At 40.7% G+C, this 19,200-nt stretch overlaps 1 protein-coding gene across 1 annotated transcript in view; it reads right to left on the reverse strand.

Annotated features, from left to right (window-relative positions):
• The window catches only part of SCUBE1 (signal peptide, CUB domain and EGF like domain containing 1), a gene marked incomplete at both ends in the record, with an annotated part of 207,505 nt that overhangs the window by 43,719 nt on the left and 144,586 nt on the right, over nucleotides 1-19,200 (reverse strand). The window contains one exon of the mRNA XM_080623895.1: nucleotides 6,904-7,026. Coding sequence (XP_080480021.1) covers nucleotides 6,904-7,026 — 123 coding nt within the window. The remainder of the gene's footprint in view (nucleotides 1-6,903; nucleotides 7,027-19,200) is intronic.

The raw sequence follows: 19,200 nt of genomic DNA on the forward strand, positions 1-19,200 counted from the left end.
TTCTCAGTGTAGGATGATTTGGCTCTATTTAAGACAGAGGTGGTGAGGGGCAGACGGTGAGAGTGTAGACTCATCAGGCCAAAGTATTACATGTTGATCACTGGATGTTCCCACTAAAAGCACTTTTTTTCATAATGTAACTCATGTTTCCAATTCTACCATTCCTTGAAGAGATTTACCCCAAATTTGTGTGCTGTCTCCCCTTGTCTTGCTTTGCAAAAGACAATTCCTATCCCAGGAAGAGAAAATTATTTATGATAGAGTTTCACACATTTTTCTGGGTGTTTAATGAAGTCTGAACTTGAGTGGAGCAGAGAGAGTGCTTATTGTTGAATTTTTTTTGAGATCACTGCACAACAAACAGAAACTGAATAAGCAATTAAGTTAACTGGCTTTAAAACTCATATTGGCTGAGGATTAAGGTAATTATGTCTGCACTTACACACATTCATTGCAGCTTTAAAAGTCTTGCTTGCTGTTTTGTTGCTGATGTGGTTCTAAAACTAATCTCAGTTGTCCTGCTGTTAATTACCTCAAAGGTTACAAACAGAAGCTCTCCTTGCTATAAATATAGCTATGTTATTTGTATTGCATGCTCAAAAGAGATGCAGACCTCTTTTGCTAAGTTTATACAAACAGATCCAAACGTTTCTTCCTGTACCAGAGAATTTACAATACCTTAGACTTAAGGGATCTGTTAAAATAATACACAATAGATAGCTTTGGTATTGTCATACAGTGATTTCACTGTCAAAGCAGAAAAAAATCTATTTTTAAGTTTGCGGGAAAAGAGAGACTGGGAAAGCAGTATCAGTCTCCACAGTATCACTGGCAGGGCAATGTGGATTCTTCACCTTCTGGGTTACAAATAAGTTTCCTTTTAAAAGGTTGGAATGCAGAGGAGGGGAAAGGAAGGGAAACCCTCACGCTCTCCTTGTCTAACAAGGAGCCACAGCGTGAGAACCACTCCCTAGCAGAAGTGATCTGTGATTGACAATGGTTTTCTTTGCAGCCAGGGCTAAAAATGGTTTAGTTGTAAACAGACAAATACAGAACATTTTGATGCCCTTTACATATGCAAAGGGTGCTTACACAAGTACTCTACATACTGGTCGGCTATCTAGTGGCACCAAGCAGGCAGCACACTTCACAGTTCTTGAAAACCAATGGATTTTTTGTATCAGGGTATGAGCACAAACACAGGAGAAAAAAATAAATATCTTGTAATGAGCAGATTTGCAGAGGGCAGATTCACAAAAACTGGAGGTTTATTCTCCAGGCAGTCCAGGCATTCATACGTGTGATCTTAGGCAAGCTGCTATATTTGGCTTCACCCTTCCTGCCTGAAAAACTGAGAGAAATACTTGATTCTTCACAGAGAGGATGAATGTGTGTAAGGCACTCAGTATGAAGACACTGGGAGCTCTGCAGACAATCAGGAAGAAAGTCTGAGACTTTGATACAATTTCCTTTCAATCTTAAAGTCAGCTCTGAGGTCTACAATGAAATGACAACCTCAGAATTTCACAGGGAATATGAAGGAACCTTTTTATTTAAACATGTAAAATTGACTTGTGCTGAAGTTAATGATCATCTGAAGAAAGTTGAGCAGCAAGTTTATGTATATTTTTCAATGGTTTGAAAAATGTTGCTTAACATGAACTATATCTCTGTGGCTTTGTTCTTCCTCGCTGATTCTTTCTGGTGAATCGGACATAGTTGCAGACTTATCCAGGGGTTCTGCAGGTGGTAAAAGGGCAAGATTACCAGCCTTTTCCATGGCCAATTTGCCTAAGGTTAGCAGAATCTGTTCCTTGATGTTAGTGATGAGCTCCTTTGGAGATAAGCTCCCTATGCACTAAGAAGGCCACCTAAACTAAATAGGACTTGGCCCCAAAACAATGTGGACTTCTAAGGTCTTAAATGAGTATTTGGTAAACATGTTGATTTGTAACCAAAAGAAATCTTCCTTTTAAAAATGAAAACCAGAATAAAGAAAATGTTGACAGCAAGATCGTAAGTCACAGAAACTCTATTATGAATCAAAACAACAGATGTAACACAAACAGCAGCATCTTTTATAAATACAAATTAGACTTTTCTATGTCATGCATTGGAAAAACTAATATATCCCAAATAAATTTCCCTGAATCCCTCAGTAATGTTCTATGGCCAGTGTTGACATGCTGTTACCAAAAAAAAACCATGGATGATTTGTATTCCAGCAGTCACTAACCCCAAACCATATTTTTCTGTCAGACCTGACATTAATAACTAACTACATTATTTTTGCAGCGGAAGAAGCAAAGTGAAATCACCTGTACTTTGCTTCTTCACAGTGAATCATTAGTGATTTCTTGATCTATATTCACTTTCCTTCTTTCTTTATTAGCAGGCCCACTGACTGCATTATCACCTTAAGCACCAGAGAGGAACTAAATTGTCACAGTGCTCCCTCCACAAAGCAGGCATCATACAATGTTTGCTGTAATCAGTCTCTGGGCCCAAACACCTCAGATTTCAAACAGGAAATAACTTTGTCCTTCCCATTTCACACTACGAAGAACCAGTGTTTCTGGGACCGCAGGAACTTCTCCAGGTCAAAAATTCTCTGGATTTGCACTTATCTGTTACTGCAACAAATAAACTACAATTGATGAATCAAAGTACCTTGTAGAAGCAGACAGAGTGCCTGCCCTTGCTCGCTGACAATGGGAAAAGTAGAACAGCCAGATCATGTTTATATTTCCATGTCTGATCACATGAGGGAGAGGAGAAGCTCAGCTACTGCTTCATTCCTTTCATGGTATGCCCTGTTACTGGTGACTCACTTGTTCTGTGTAGCCCAGGCCCATGAAGGAACAAAACTCTATTGAACAGCATTTACAGAGCTGCGTCTATTTCCCATTATCACAGTAGATATCTGATTATTCATAGGTAGCTTTCAAAGACTATTACTAAGACTTTGCATAATGAACTAATAAATTTTGCACCAGCTCTAGCCTAACAAGAATGTAGGGCTTGACTTTTCTCTCGCCAGTTTTGCACTGGTGTAATTACACTTCAGTGGTGAAACCTCTGATACCACAGTGAGAGCAAGTCACAACACAACATTCATGAACCAGAAAGTATACCTAACTATCTCTAAATACATCATGAATGGAATGCTTCTTCTTAATATTTTGTCCCTATTTTCAGCAGGTACACTAAAACCTAACAACTTACCCTTATCTGACATGATCCTACAATGTTATTTCTGCCTAGTCATGTACACTAACTGTGCCATTCTCCACTCTTCCCATCCTGTTCCAGCTTGAAACTAACCTTGCACTGACTCCTTTGTGTCTAATCCACACTCAGGGTGGAGTACACTTCTCAGATGATGGAAGTCAATAGAGAGTCTGTGGGTCAGGGTTAAAGGGAGAACAGCGATGGGAGACATTACTGTGGGGGTCTGTTACAGACCACCTGATCAAGAGGACTCTGTGGATGAAGCACTCTATAGACAGATAGGAACAGCCTCATGCTCACAGGCCCTTGTCTTCATGGGGGGCTTCAACCACCCTGACATCTGTTGGAGGGACGATACAGCCCAGCACAAGCAACCCAGGAGGTTCCTCGATTGTGTGGAAAACAACTTTCTTGTGCAAGTAATAGAGGAGCCGACAAGGAGAGGTGCCATGCTTGACCTCGTGCTCACCAACAGGGAAGGGATGGTTGGAAATGTGACGCTCCAGGGCAGCCTTGGTTGCAGTGACCATGAGATGGTCGAATTCCAGATCCTCAGGACAGTGAGAAGAGCGTGCAGCAAGCTCACTGCCCTGGACTTCAAGAGAGCAGACTTTGGCCTCTTCAGGAACCTGCTCAGTAAGGTTCCATGAGATATAGCCCTAGAGGGCAAGGGGGCCCAAGACTGTTGGTTGATATTCAAGCTCAGGAGTGTTGTGTCCCAACTAGAAGGAAGTGCAGCAGGAGGGCCAGGAGACCTCCTTGGATGGATAAGGAGCTGCTGAGAAAACTTCAAGGGAAAAAAGAGGCTTATAAGAGGTGGAAGAAAGGACAGGCGCCCTGGGAAGATTACAGGAATGTTGTCTGGGAAGCTAAGGACCATGTTAGGAAAGCTAAGGCCCAGTTAGAATTAAACTTGGCTAGGGATGTGAAAGATAACAGGAAGGGATTCTATAGGTACACTGCAAATAAAAGACAGGCTAGGGACAATGTGGGTCCTCTCCAGAAGCTGTCAGGAGAACTGGCTACCCTGGATTTGGAAAAGGCTGAGGTTCTTAATGAGTTCTTTGCCTCAGTCTTCACTGGCAAATGCTCTGACCACGCCACCCAAGTCTTGGAAGGCAGACATAGGGACTGTGAGAATGAAGACCTTGGGCCCACTGCAGGAGAGGATCTGGTTTGAGACCATCTTAAGAACCTGAATGTGCACAAGTCCATGGGAACTGATGAAATCCATCTGCGGGTCCTGAAGGAGCTGGCGAATGAAGTTCCTAAGCCACTGGCCATCATATTTGAAAAATCATGGCAGTCAGGTGAAGTTCCCGACAACTGGAAAAAGGGAAATATAACCCCCATTTTCAAGAAGGGGAAAATGGATGACCCGGGGAATTACAGACCAGTCAGTCTCACCTCTGTGCCTGGCAAAATCTTGGAGCAGATTCTCCTGGAAGGCATGCCAAGGCACATGAAAAACAACAAGGTGGTTGGTGACAGCCAGCATGGCTTCACTAAGGGGAAATCCTGCCTGACCAATTTGGTGGCCTTCTATGATGGGGCTACGGAACTGACGGACAGGGGTAGAACAGCTGATGTCTTCTACCTGGGCTTGTGCAAAGTGTTCGACACTGTCCCACACGACATCCTTGTCTCTAAATTGGAGAGACATCAATTTGATAGGTGGACCACTCAGTGGATAAAGAACTGGCTGGATGGTCACACGCGAAGAGTTGTGGTCAATGGCTCCATGTCCAGCTGGAGATCGGTAACGAGTGGTGTCCCTCAGGGATCAGTGTTGGGACTGGTCTTGTTCAGCATCTTTGTCGGTGACATGGACAGTGGGATTGAGTGCGCCCTCAGCAAGTTTGCTGATGACACCAAGCTGTGTGATTTGGTTGATAGGCCGGAGGGAAGGGATGCCATCCAGAGGGACCTTGACACACCTGTGAGGTGGGCCAATGCCAACCTCATGAAGTTCAACCATGCCAAGTGCAAGGTCCTAAACCCGGGCTGGGGCAATCCCAGGCACAGCTACAGGTTGGGCAGAGAACAGATTCAGAGCAGCCCTGCAGAGAAGGACTTGGGGGTGTTGGTCGAAGAGAAAATGAACATGAGCCGACTTCAGTGTGCGCTCGCAGCCCAGAAAGTCAACCGTATCCTGGGCTACATCAAAAGGAGCGTGACCAGCAGGTCGAAGGAGGTGATCCTGCCCCTCTACTCTGCTCTCGTGAGACCTCACTTGGAGTATTGTGTGCAGTTCTGGTGTCCTCAACATAAAAAGGACATGGAACTGTTGGAACAAGTCCAGAGGAGGGCCACGAGGATGATCAGGGGACTGGAGCACCTCCCACATGAAGACAGGCTGAGAAAGTTGGGACTGTTCAGCCTGGAGAAGAGAAGGCTGCGTGGAGACCTCATAGCAGCCTTCCAGTATCTGAAGGAGGCCTACAAGGATGCCGGAGAGGGACTCTTCATTAGGGACTGTAGTGATAGGACAAGGGGTAATGGGTTAAAACTTAAACAGGGGAAGTTTAGATTGGATATAAGGAAGAAGTTCTTTACTGTGAGGGTGGTGAGGCACTGGCACAGGTTGCCTAAAGGAAGGCTGTGAATGCTCCATCCTTGGCGGTGTCCAAGGTCAGGCTGGACAGAGCCTTGGGTGGCATGGTTTAGTGTGAGGTATCCCTGCTCATGGCAGGGGTGTTGGGACTAGATGATCTTAAGGTCCTTTCCAACCCTAACTATTCTATGATTCTATGATTCTAAATACCAATGAGATGCAATGGAATTTTTTTTTTTTTTAGTTTGGTTTCTCTTTTGTTGTTGGACAAAGAAGCTCTAAAATACTAATGCTGTTTTGGACTACAAAACTTTTACATGTTTAAAACCCATGCAAATAATTATGTATTAATACAGAGGCAATTCCTGAACATAATTTTAATTGAATAGATCCTCCTTCCCCTTCTCTCTCTACTGATGCATGCTCATCTCTCTAGTCTTTTCTAGGAGGCTTTCAAAGAGTAAAGTTACAGAGCTCTAATGCTTAAAGTATCACTTCTCCAAAGGTACATGGTCATAACTTAAGTTTGAAATGGTTATGCACTTAATTAGTCATAGAATATATAACAACACATGACTTAGATAACAAATCATGGCACACAGAGCAAACGATATAAACCACACTTCATTCCAAGTCTCACAGAACACTTCCATTATCCCTCCAAAACCAGATTCTGTCAGGCAAAGGTGGGCTCACAAATTAGACTCTTTTTTTCAGTTTTTTCAGTTTTTTTCAGTTTAAATGTTGCAAATGCTCCATTCCAGTAAATTACTCTAAATGACTCTGGTGTAAGATAAGCCTCTGTCCCATTCAGATCATAGCAAATTAGAGGATTTGCACATAAGGCTCTTTGCCTGAGGCTACTCCACTGCACCACACAGATTTTTGCGCTTCATCAGGACACTGGCATTCCTACTACTATAAACACTGAAACAAGACATTTCCAGAAATCTTCTAAACCCACCTCAGAAAATGGAAATCTAGTAGGTCTTTTCTAACTTTCCATCCTATGACTGTACAATTAAAACCTGTATTAAAAATGAGTTAATTAAAAAAACCCCAAATCCACTGAAAGGAACATCCTCATTATAGAAGAGGTAAAAGAAATGAAGTATTACCTTGGCAGGTTCGTTCATCTGTGAGCAGTTTATAGCCTTTCTGGCAGCTGCACTCAAAGCTGCCAACTGTGTTTCGGCAGAAATGGTCACAGCCACCATTGTTTACCAGGCACTCATCAATATCTGCAAAGAATGAATGAGCAAAAAAATTGAGTTCATGACAGCAATTCAGTAGTTCAGGGCAGGAGTACAGAAATTTACTCAGATCCCCAGCAAGGCTGTTGGCCCTCTTAGGATTCAGGTTGGTCAGATGTATTCCTGATGTATTCCTTCCCAAAACTTTCTCGCAAGGCTTACAAAACAGCTATGGGCTGAATTGTTCTGGAGGCAGAGAGATTTCTCTCACAACTGAAACTGCCAGATGACCCAAGGTGAGGCACTTTGATATTAAAGAACATTTAAAGAAGCTTCTTTGTAGATGTAGCGGTCTGCTTAACAGAAGACTTCAGCCTGTGTAAGATGTGAATCCCTTGCCTTGCACAGGAACTATCAAAAGCCAAGAACACATGAAAAACTGAAATAACAACAAAGTGAAACATACATGAATTCTGAAAATACTTCCATTATCCCTATATAAACAAATATAGGTATATATTTTTTTTTAATTAGCATTATATGCTGGTTTTTCCATTATGAATACAAACTCACTAAATACGCATTTCCATGTGTCTTGCTTTCTTGATTTGGTATAATAGAAGAGCAACTGCAAGTGCATGTGAAATGTTGCTTTTTCAGTTGTTCTGAAGCCATATATATATGTATAAAAGATGAGATCAACGGCTCTTATTTTACATAATGATTATGAAGAGCATTGATGAACTTGATAAGACCTCTGTTCTGAATTTCAGACTGGTGATTCTGCTTCCTCCACCTTATAACTTCTCCCAAAGGTGTTGAAGAACTGGAACGATTAGTTCCTTTCCCAATCAAGAAAAGCTTGTGCAGTAAGTATATAACAGGTCACAGAACCTCATTTAAAATACAGGGCATCTTTCCATCCTCTTTCACTTATAAAACCATGGATCCACATTCATTCGAAAGAGAAAAAAAATGTGGCTGGCTCCTTTTTTTTTAAATTTTTTTGTGTGTGTGTGGGTTTTTTTTCTGTTTTTTTTCTGTTTTTTTTTTTTTTATTTTTTTTTATATCAGGAGTAGGACAGTGCAAAAATAGCTCTTTTAGGGGTGCATACAGTGAAGAAGTAATATGATATAAAGCCTTGGCTGCCCACTTCTGAAGTGATAACAAGATCTTTCAGAAAACCAAGTGGAGAGTGATATTTCCTATTGAAAAGCCTCTTGCTGTAAGGGCTTTGAAACTTTGAGGTAACAGCTGGCCATATAAAAAGCAAAGCTTACAAAATGCAAATCTAGCTGCCAAAAGAGCTAATATGAAGAGATGGAAATTTATCAAACAGAGCATGATGCTGGTGAATGAAGGTGCATTTAAAAATTATTTGAATTTAGGATTACTTTTAGTGGATGTCATTCATTCATTTTTGAAAATGTATTATTACTGACATGGGAGAGTAGTATGGCTCTTACCATGTTTCTGCATGTAAAATATAAACAGAAGCAGGAGGAGCAAGGACGTAAATCTAGACATTCAATAGCTAAAAGGCAAATTCAGCCGTCTTTTCTAAAAGGCACTTTGCTTCACTGACATTGACAGAAATATCCTCAGGAGACCATACTACTCAAATAAGCAGGAACAATGCATATTGTTACAAAGGTTTGCTTATGAGTTGCATATGTGCAAAGAGAGAGCAAATTTGCTCTGAGACTCTCTGAACTAATACTAGTCCTTATTATTTTTGTGTCTAGCTCTGGAGAGGAGTGGCTTTTGCACTCAGTCCTATTAAAAGCATGAGGGTAAAACAGTAGGTAGCAGCTGTGGTGGTATTACACCTTGAGTGCTTTGCACAAAGACAGCTGAAATCTTTATGTCTCGGTAACAAAGTTCTCAAAGTGATCTGAAACCAGCGCTCGTGTTTGTTGTCTGGTCCTCAGTTTTGGTGATCAGGCTAGCCAAGAACAGATAACCTTAGGCTCTCAATCTCATAAATCTGGTGAAGAGCACACTGAGGGTTGCTATACATCATACCATGAGACTTCAGGGAGCAACCTATTTGGTTTCAGCTGTGATCACCAGTACAGATCTTGACCTGTCAGTGGCTTCAGTCACAAGACTTTGCCCAGTCCTGCAGGCTGGCATTTCCATTGGTAGAAGTGATTCCTCCCAGCCCCAGTACTTGCAACCGGCACTGTGCTGCAGGTCTTATGATGGATTACAACAGTCCCATGCTTTTGCACAGTGCAGGTGTACCTAACTACCTGACAAAACTGCAGGACAAATGGAATTGTGAATTAAAATTACTAATATATTATGCATCATAAACATGCAGAGCAGTCATCCATCATGAAGAAGATATCTTTTACCCATGATAAAAACAACATGACCTTCAGGCTGCTCTGCTGCCTGAGACTGCTTGAAGCAGAAATTACTTGCAGCCTGTCAAACACCATTCTGAAGTAAGGATTGACGTTTTAAATGATGGCTCCTGGATTTCACACATTAAATTCAAAATTCCAGTCTAACTTTCTTTTCAGGGTGTCTGAAGACCATAAGGGACAAAAATGAAACCCTCCTGGCTTCAGAGGGTAGATTTGAAGCTGTTAATCATTGTTATTTCACTGACAAGGCAGTGCATCAGTTTTACACCAGCAATTCTTTGGAATATTTTGAACTAGGAATATTCTGAACTGGGTAAAAGTTGGGAGAGTCCACAGGAAAAGAAAGTATTGATTCATTTCTTCTAGCTGGAAAACATGATGTGGCCTTTTGAAACCAGGACCATCAAAACAGCATAGAGGTCAAAACTGTTAGCTGCAAAAACATTCTAAATAACACAAACAGTGCCAATGTCTCTCCTTTCACTGTATTTCTTTCCACGGCCATAGCGAGACTGACAAGGCATGTAAAAATTATTTCACTCTATGGAGAGCAGTGCATCGCTGCATTTCATTTGGAAGAGAGCAGTATCCAACCGTATCATGTCTAACTGGTTCACAGAAATTGCACCAAGTCTATATCCCCACTATTTTTCTTTCCACAGCTATAAATAATTCTTGTTATGAGCCATGTGAAAATAAATGATTCTACTGTGTGAGAAGGTGAGGCCCCATTTATCTTTAAACTAACTGGTACCCAACTTTGTCAAGTGCCTCTCTGAACTTCACAGAGAGTATGTATATCTGCCTATCATATAGGGAAGAAGAACACAGTGGAAACCATCATGGTATCTCTTCCAGCTTTGAATGATTTAGTCAAATATCCTTGTACTATTATTGGGAGTGTCTGTGGAGGAGACATAAACTTGGTGTCTTCAAACACAGTTCTCAAGTGGCTCATTTTCAACTGATGATGCATGTTGCAGAAGAATGGCTCAAACTTTCCACACTGCTCTGCTCCCCTGTATCCCCAGGAATGCAAAAGTATATAAAGAACTGTATGTCTCCATGGGGGATTGCACATAAAATGCCCTGGTCATAAGTGTGCAGACAATGTGCTGGTCATTTCAGACTAGGAGGTCTGATGGGCTTTCAGTGCATTAGCAATGAAATCCCAAAGGATTTCTCTTAATGTAATAATCAATATTGTTAAATGATAACTTGCTCATACAAGCTGCCTATCTGGCACAAATACCAACTGATGTGCCCAGCACAAATGGGACACATGCAGAAATGGAAAATACAGGCCAATGAAAAACCACAGAAGCATTAAAATGTACTAGTCAAAATAGCAGGTGAAGGTATGGTGTTAATAGGCAACTAAGCACTCAAGCCTCCCGTTAGCCCTGAAAATTGTTCACCCCTCGACATACAGTTGAAAAAAAACCAAAAGCAAACATAGGATTTGCACAAAAGTAGCTAAAACCTTCTTACATTTTTTATATTTTGCAGAAAAAAGCAATTGTAAATATTAGTCTAGAGATGGAACTCGGCAACACCATCACAAAAGCTGTGGGCCCACCTGAACCCAGAAACAAACCCTGACTTGCTGTTCACAAAGAGTGGAGAGGTTCCACTTCAGCTTCTGTGACTCGCTGTCATCTCTATGTGCATTGTTAAATGTAAGTCCAGGCTTGCAGCAAATCCTATAAGCAAAGGCCTGGCATAAAGACAGTCACTGTGGTGAAGTTAACCATGACTACTCTCTGGATCTGCTTACGTGACCCTAGAGCCTTGTGGAATTTGCTAGTAAGTCACAGTTTTGGCACACAGATCCAAGTACTCTTTTTAAATATCCTTTCTTCATAGTCATTTTGCAGAGCTCTCCATATTCTTTTTGACACTCAAAAGCTAACTTTGGAAGAATGGAATGGGCAATAATTTTAGAAGAATGAAGGAGGAATAAATAAAATGTTTGTGAAATAAGTTATTATCCTAAGTTTTCTGAGTGTCTCAAAATGTGAGGGAGGCGTGGAATCAGTGTAAAATACAACTTCTCAGCTTTAAATAAAGGAACAGAAACTCAGTTGCTTTATGATATGTTGCATAGCCACAATCTGACTAGAAGAAACAGGTAGCCCATTATTTTTCTTTTCACGTCCTTGTGAATATTAATGGGAATGACTGTTCCTGCTCTACTTGTACATATTTAAGCTCTGCTCAGAGTAATTCACATTTGGAAGGACCTGGTTCTGATCAGGGGTGTGTGAGCACACGTGTGTGCATGTATGCATATAAACTCACAAAGATTTGCCTTGCTGCACACAAGTCAGAAAACAAATTAAAAAGTAGGGATTTTAGGCAACTTAGAACTTAACATTTCACATAAGCTGCTTAAAGGCAGCTGAAAGGGTAATCAACCTGCAATCTTCACTTAGCTGTTGAACAATGACAGATATGGAGATTTTCAAAGCCTCATCACAGGCGGAAGTGAGGCTTCTCCTTTCAATGGCTGGACAAATATTTGAACTGATTGTGTCTGTCTAATCCTTTTCAGTTTTAAAATGCTACCTAGCTCCAGGAAAATAATATACTCCCAGATCAACCTGAAATAATTACAAAAACTTCATACCCTTCTTGTTTGTATTAATGACAGCATGTTACGATTAATAATGCTATTACCAGCATAGACTGGACATCGTATTTTCTATGAAGTGGGCTAATCTGCTAGCTCTTATTCCCTTCTTTCACAGTTTTCCTTTTCTTTCCTTCTCTTTTCTCCTACTTCTACAAATCACCACTGTCCCCTGAACCTTGTAACTAGTGTTGCCTTGTTGACACAGGTATTAGTGCCCCAATGCATGCAGACCACAGGCAGCTTTATAAAGTAGCCTCAAAACTTTTTAACTCCATGTCAGCAATGAGGAAATAAAGGCACAGAAAAACAATGTGGATTCATTCACACTTGAATCCAAGCCCAGTGCACAACCCAGCCAGCTACCTTGCTTAGATAGTGTGCCAGTCAGCACAGCCTTGCACAAAACACGTTATTCTACATGATGCTCTACATTACAAATATTACCAGAGCTACCAATGCTAAGACTGGAATTATTTTTTAATATTTGCCTGCTGCCTTGCAATACCTCTTGAAATATATTGAGTAATTCAGGATTAACATAAGCATAACTTGCAATGCTCTAGGTAACATTTTCCATAGAATCTTAATGCATGCCAGGGGTAACCTATTAAGGTACAATTTCATATTCTCAGACTCATTGGATTCAGTGCCACTGTGAGAAAATATACATCAAAGGAGAACTTAGGTTCTGCTGTTTCCTCCAGAAAACATCAAGCCAGCTGCTGTCTGTTAGTTTACAGGGAGTTGTAAGTCCTAGTTCCAGTTTTACAACAGGTTTACCTAGCAGTTTGGGCAAATTGCAACATTTCTCTGCTTTACTTCACCTGCACAGTGGGTTATTGGTAATTATCACTTGATATTTTCAGGAACAATGCTTTAAAATGGACTATTATAATTAAACAAAGCATTAAAAATTAAAGCCATTTGCCATCAGAATTTTTCAGTCAAATTACATTTAATTTGTGGTCTGGGCTTCTGAATGGTTTGAGACAGCAGCATGGTCCATGCTGGTTGTGTTTTGCCCTGGAAGATTTTGTGAATATGTGCAGAACTGTATATCCACCTTTACTTCAGGAAGTACATCTGCTGTTCCGCCCCTCTACCTGTAACTGCATAGCTCATTGCCTCCAACATGCTTTGCATGCTTCAGGGAGAAATAATTCTATTTATGCAGTGTCTTCTACTCAAGGATTTCAAAGGCCAACAGCTTATCAACTTCATTACATTAAACCTACACAAAACTTCTGCAGGAGAGATATGTTTAATTAATTCTCCTTTAACAAATGTGAAACTAAGGCAGGTAGGGTAGCGTGTGACTTCCCTGCATCAGATAGCTGCAAAATGAAGTAAAGCATATGTTACAGCACCTCTAATTTGAGTTTTGCACTTCAGTGACATCCTCATTTTCCCTCCCACAGTGCTAATTAACTGTAATGTATGATAAGCATTACTGAACTGAAGTCCCACTAAGAAGCAAACGAAGGTTCTCTGTTTAATTAGCTTTATGGCTGGGTTGTGGGGCAAGGCATTTCCCTAATTAACAGAATTAAAACTAGACTGGGCAGACAGGAATGAATGTAATTAAAAGTTAATCTCCCTCATCCTGAAAACAAGCTGCCCACAAAATAGAGCACTTTGTGTAAATGCTCTTAGAGCATGGAAAGGTTGAGGCAGGTTTCAACACATTTCCCTCATGTCACTTTCTCCATTTTCACCTGTTATCTTTGCAATTTCACGAAGAAACCTGTCTTCCAACACAGATGGTAATCTGTCACATATGGATTTAGGTGTCAGCTATTCTCCTCCAGGACATATCCACTCTGACATTATCCACCAACCAATCAATAAAAGAGTCTGCCAGGCTGCCAAGAGATCAATCACCTTGTAAAACAAACATTATGTCCTATTATTTTCTTATTACAGTTAATTAGATTTATAAAACACAAAAAGCTTTGAAAGTGAAAAACTTCTAAATGCTGTCAGAATAGTTTAGGCCCTGATTTCTCATTTGTGAAGGGGAAGGGATTTACTAAATCTAATGTGAAAAGAAAGGATTTTCATTTAAAATTTTTGCTGAACACTGAATTCTTTTTAAAACTTAACAACATGTTAGTGCAATGCTATGAACCTAAACACTGCAAGCTGACTTTGGCTGTGACACTAGAATGTGAAGTGGACCGGAGACATAAAGAAATGGACTGATGGAGTCTTTTGCTATCTAGGCTGAGCTAAATGCAAAACTAGTGCACTCCCTGCCCAAGTCATAGGAATCCCAGAAAATAAAGTTAGTTTTCCTCCTACTGTAACTTTTGATCAATCAAAATGATTTTTATAAACATTGGTGAGAGAAAAATAAGTGTGCAGTTGAGACTCTCATATGTACTCAGGGACAACAAATAATGTGTCTCTGTTTTCCAAAGCATGTGGAAAGTACAGTACATAAGATGCTGGGAACCTCAGATGGCAACAGTGACCATGTAAGTATGCACAGACCTGGATGGAGGCTGTGGTTAAAATGGTAGTACAGAATTGTGCAGATACATTGGGCTGACCACTTATCTACTCTAATTGTTCACACAGCCACTATGACCACAATAACTCTATGTTTAATGTTTCTGCATTTTATGCAGGAGGAGCTGAGACAGAAGAACTACTGGGTTTGATGCAGGTTACATACATTAGCAAGAGTAAAGGAGTTACAGTAAAGGAGTTCAGTGTTTCTTAAGGTATAAATCTGGGGAGCTGACATCCCAGGGCATTTTCTCTGTACTAGATCTCACTAAAAAACAAGGCTTTGCTCTTATAATATTCAAATTTTCTGTGTAATCTCAAGGAAGAGCACAGGGGCATGTACACAAGATGTACACTACTGGATGTGCACTACTGGACTAAGATACAAGAATTCCCAGACTTGGCATATTAACTCGATTTACCTTTACTCATAGTTGTTTTCATTTCTCCCACTTGGAACTGTTATCTGGTCAGGAAAGCTCTGTGCTTACTCCAAGAATCTCAGTTTGCTTTTGAATGTTTTATTTAATTAAGTAGAAATTAAAAATAAAATTGGTATTAAGGACAGTTGAAGATACTGATGCTCCCTCTAAAATCCAATTGAAACTATGCTACCTTTCCTATCATAAAGCTACTCCTGCTGATAAGGACATCTGAATACAATTAGCCCATGATCATTCAAATGCCTCATAGCTGATAATGAATCAAAGAAATCTGGCTGAAGATTAAAAGTTAACCCTCCAAAACTTTTTTAAGACATTATTTCAACCAACTAGGGATCTGTTCTGTACCAGGGAAGCCAAATACTTCACTGAGAGCAGGATCTAGCCATATAAAACACAAGCTCTATTTTATGATGAAAAAAAGCAATAATAGAATAAAAAATACTGTAAGCTCTGAATATTGGTAGCTACAATTATGTGAGTAGTCAACTCCCAAATTAGAGAAAGCACAGCACACTTTTATATAATAAACTGTGGTTGCTGATCCTCAGGGAGCTTTATATTGTTGAATAAATGCAATGTCTTTTCAACAACTGAAATGCAAAATATGACCCTCCCAAGCATTAATTTAAAGGATTTGGCATTTTCAAAGGGGAGGTTCACAAAGACAAATAACTGCAAGCTTCCAGGGAACAGGGATATTGCCTAGTCATGAAAAAACCCCTAACTTAGTACACATGAATTTATTTTGTGGGGATAGATGGAACCCTTGGGAGGGAATGAAACTCAGTGAGTTATATGGCAGCTGACCCAAGTCTGCAATTTTTTAATGGAAGATAATCTGTTATATTATATTTGTCTGTCATGAACAAGTCTACCGCAGACAAATGAATTGTATGTCTTTAACCTAAAAACAAAATAAAAGGCAATTTCCCCCATAATAGGGAAGGGGTAGTGGAAGCTCCACACATTCTGGATGAGATAAATCTGCAGCAATGGTTATAAGGCAGATGTTATGCACAGTTTTATTTGCTGGATTCTGCTCTTCACCTTTTGTATTGTTTCATTTTTCCATTCCATTTTCCTCTTTCTGACAAATTTCACCTGTGTTGGTACCTAAAATTTGCACAATGCCATGTGTTTGTAATTTCATTTTGCCTCATTGTGGCCTGGAACTTCAATTCCTTCTTAAAAAGTCTGGATCAAATTCTGTCTGCATTTCTAAAATTTGCCATGCTGATGCCCAGTCAACATACAGAACCATCATTGGTCAGCACCCAATTGCTTATTTTTCTCATCCCCCCTAGGCTTCTGATTGCTTGCAGCTACCTACCACCAAGTTTTCTACCATTCGCTCCCCTAAATCCCACACATTTTCTGCTGGTGACCAGAATCTTTCTGTCTCTCCAATATCTCATCCACCACCTATGGTTTTATCACCAACCCTGCTGACCCTTTTCCTCTCTCTGTGTCTTCCTCTGCTCCTCAGTCAGATGCTCTATCATCTTATCACAGGCCAGATTTGCCTCTGTACTGATGACAGTCAACTCCCTCTGTTCTTTAAGAAACTGGGGGAAAAAAAACATTCCTAATTCTGAGTTGCTTCCCAGTTTTACTTGAAACAGTTGTTTCCAGGACAGCAGCAGTGGGACAGATGGCTATGGCCCCCTCACTGGACAGAGAGCTTTCCACTGAGCTGCTGCAGCTGCCTGCCAGATGCTGTTACTGTTTTCCTCACATTGGGTTGATCTTATTTGTTCTCTGTCTTGAGACTGGATAACATTGATGTAAGCACATAAAATGACTGTGGCCTCTGCAGAGAGACTATTGCAGCCAGACCTTAATGTTTGCTTCTTTAATCCGCATTTAGGTAGTTATTTTGAAAATGTTTTTGTAGGTACCTGGGAGCTTGTGCTCAGGTCTGACTTCCTGGTCTTACCCATCTCTTCTAACACATGCAGCTCTTTCGATCAACTGAACTTGACCATTGGTCTTCCATCAGATACTCAGTTTTCCCGCTCTAAATCCTAATCTTTATGAGGTTTCTTAGGGACACAGATGGTCTTGCACCTCGCTTAAGTCCCACCAAAACAAAAATAAGCTCAGAACTGCCTGTATTATTTAATATTCCCAGTTGACTTTAGTGTTCCATTTGTCACTCTTACCAAAAATAAACTTAGAAAAAATTTCCTTTGCATCTTCTTCATTCATCAACTACAAGTCTACCTGTTATCTCTGCAGCATAGCACATGCATGTGGTTGATTCATATGCCGAAGAATTCCCCATAGAAGCATTTACTGGGTTGCACTAGAACACAATCTTCTTGATGCTTTCCAAAGAGGTTTCAAAGTGTGTGTTCTCAGAAACTCTTGCCAGTACTGAAGCACTGAACAGGACCACTGTTTTCATGACAAAAGTCCTGACTTTCCTCTCATTTAGTTTTGTTACTTTTTTCTTTGGTTAGGCAGCTGGATCTATTGTTTCATAGTCCTAAATCACCCACTAGCTGCCTTTGGTTACTTTGTTGGCACAAATGCCTCTATTTTCTCAAGCATATGGGTTTTGTGAGAAGAAGAGGAATATTAGGAAATGAAAGTGACATGGAGATCCTTTGCTGCTGTTGCTGCAACATCTACCCAGAAAAACTGTTGGCTTCCACAAATCACTTAAGCAGTATCGAGATTCACACAAATCTGCATTTACAAAGAAGCTATCTGCCTGCTTCCTGAAAATGGCATGGGATCTCATGATGCTTAAGTATGCAGCAGCTTGGAAAATGGTCAGAACTTGTTGCCAGAAAGCAATTTAAAGAAAATCCAGCTATTTTAATTGACCATTTAATTGCACATTTAATCTGTGCATCACACATATACAGAAAATTACTATTTTTATTCCTCCTAAAAGCATTAGTCTAGTTGCTGTAGAACCTACATTTTCACTACCATCATTCTTCACACCAGTCTCATGTTAATTTATTTATTTAGGTGCTGACTTCTCATGAAAAGCAAAGATGTTCCTCTGTCCATTCTCCATTCTGTGCCATAGAATTTTTATGCATGCAAAGATATGAAGTTTGAGGTGTTTTTCTTTTTTTTTTTCTTGTTTTTAGGATAAAAGACAGACCTCAGCCATAGCATTTGTATATGCCTTGTATTCAGCATGGAGAGGGCAAAGGTATTTTTTGTTTTGATTCATTACTGTAAGCAGCTTGTGATTATGCCTTGACATGCTTGACAGGTGGGCCAATGCCAACCTCATGAAGTTCAACCATGCCAAGTGCAAGGTCCTAAACCCGGGCTGGGGCAATCCCAGGCACAGCTACAGGTTGGGCAGAGAAGAGATTCAGAGCAGCCCTGCAGAGAAGGACTTGGGGGTGTTGGTCGATGAGAAAATGAACATGAGCCGGCTTCAGTGTGCGCTCGCAGCCCAGAAAGCCAACCGTATCCTGGGCTGCATCAAGAGGAGCGTGACCAGCAGGTCGAAGGAGGTGATCCTGCCCCTCTACTCTGCTCTCGTGAGACCTCACTTGGAGTATTGTGTGCAGTTCTGGTGTCCTCAACACAAAAAGGACATGGAACTGTTGGAACAAGTCCAGAGGAGGGCCACGAGGATGATCAGGGGACTGGAGCATCTCCGTATGAAGACAGGCTGAGAAAGTTGGGGCTGTTCAGCCTGGAGAAGAGAAGGCTGCGTGGAGACCTCATAGCAGCCTTCCAGTATCTGAAGGGGGCCTACAAGGATGCCGGGGATGGACTATTCATCAGGGACTGTAGTGATAGGACAAGGGGTAACGGGTTAAAACTTAAACAGGAGAAGTTCAGGTTAGATATAAGGAAGTTCTCTACTGTGAGGGTGGTGAGGCACTGGCACAGGTTGCCTAAAGAAATGGCAAATGCTCCATCCTTGGCAGTGTTCAAAGCCAGGTTGGATGAGACCTTGGGTGGCATGGTTTAGTGTGAGGTGTCCCTGCCGATGGCAGGGGGCTGGAACTTGATGATCTTAAGGTCCTTTCCAACCCAAACCATTCTATGATTCTATATCTGATCTCTTCTATTTTCTGATAGCTCTTTGTTTACATGTACAGAGAAGCAAACTCAAATAACGTTTATATTTAAACATGCACTCATTTCTAGTTACAAACACTGGAAAAGTAAGTTGTAGCCTGAAAGCAGAGTCATGTAAGGAGTCTGATGGAAGTACTGTTGCTGTATAATGAATTATGAAAACTAGATCTTGATTTGAGTATTGGGAAGTTT

This window comes from Psittacula echo (assembly GCF_963264785.1).
Source record: "Psittacula echo genome assembly, chromosome: 1".
NCBI lineage: Eukaryota > Metazoa > Chordata > Aves > Psittaciformes > Psittacidae > Psittacula > Psittacula echo.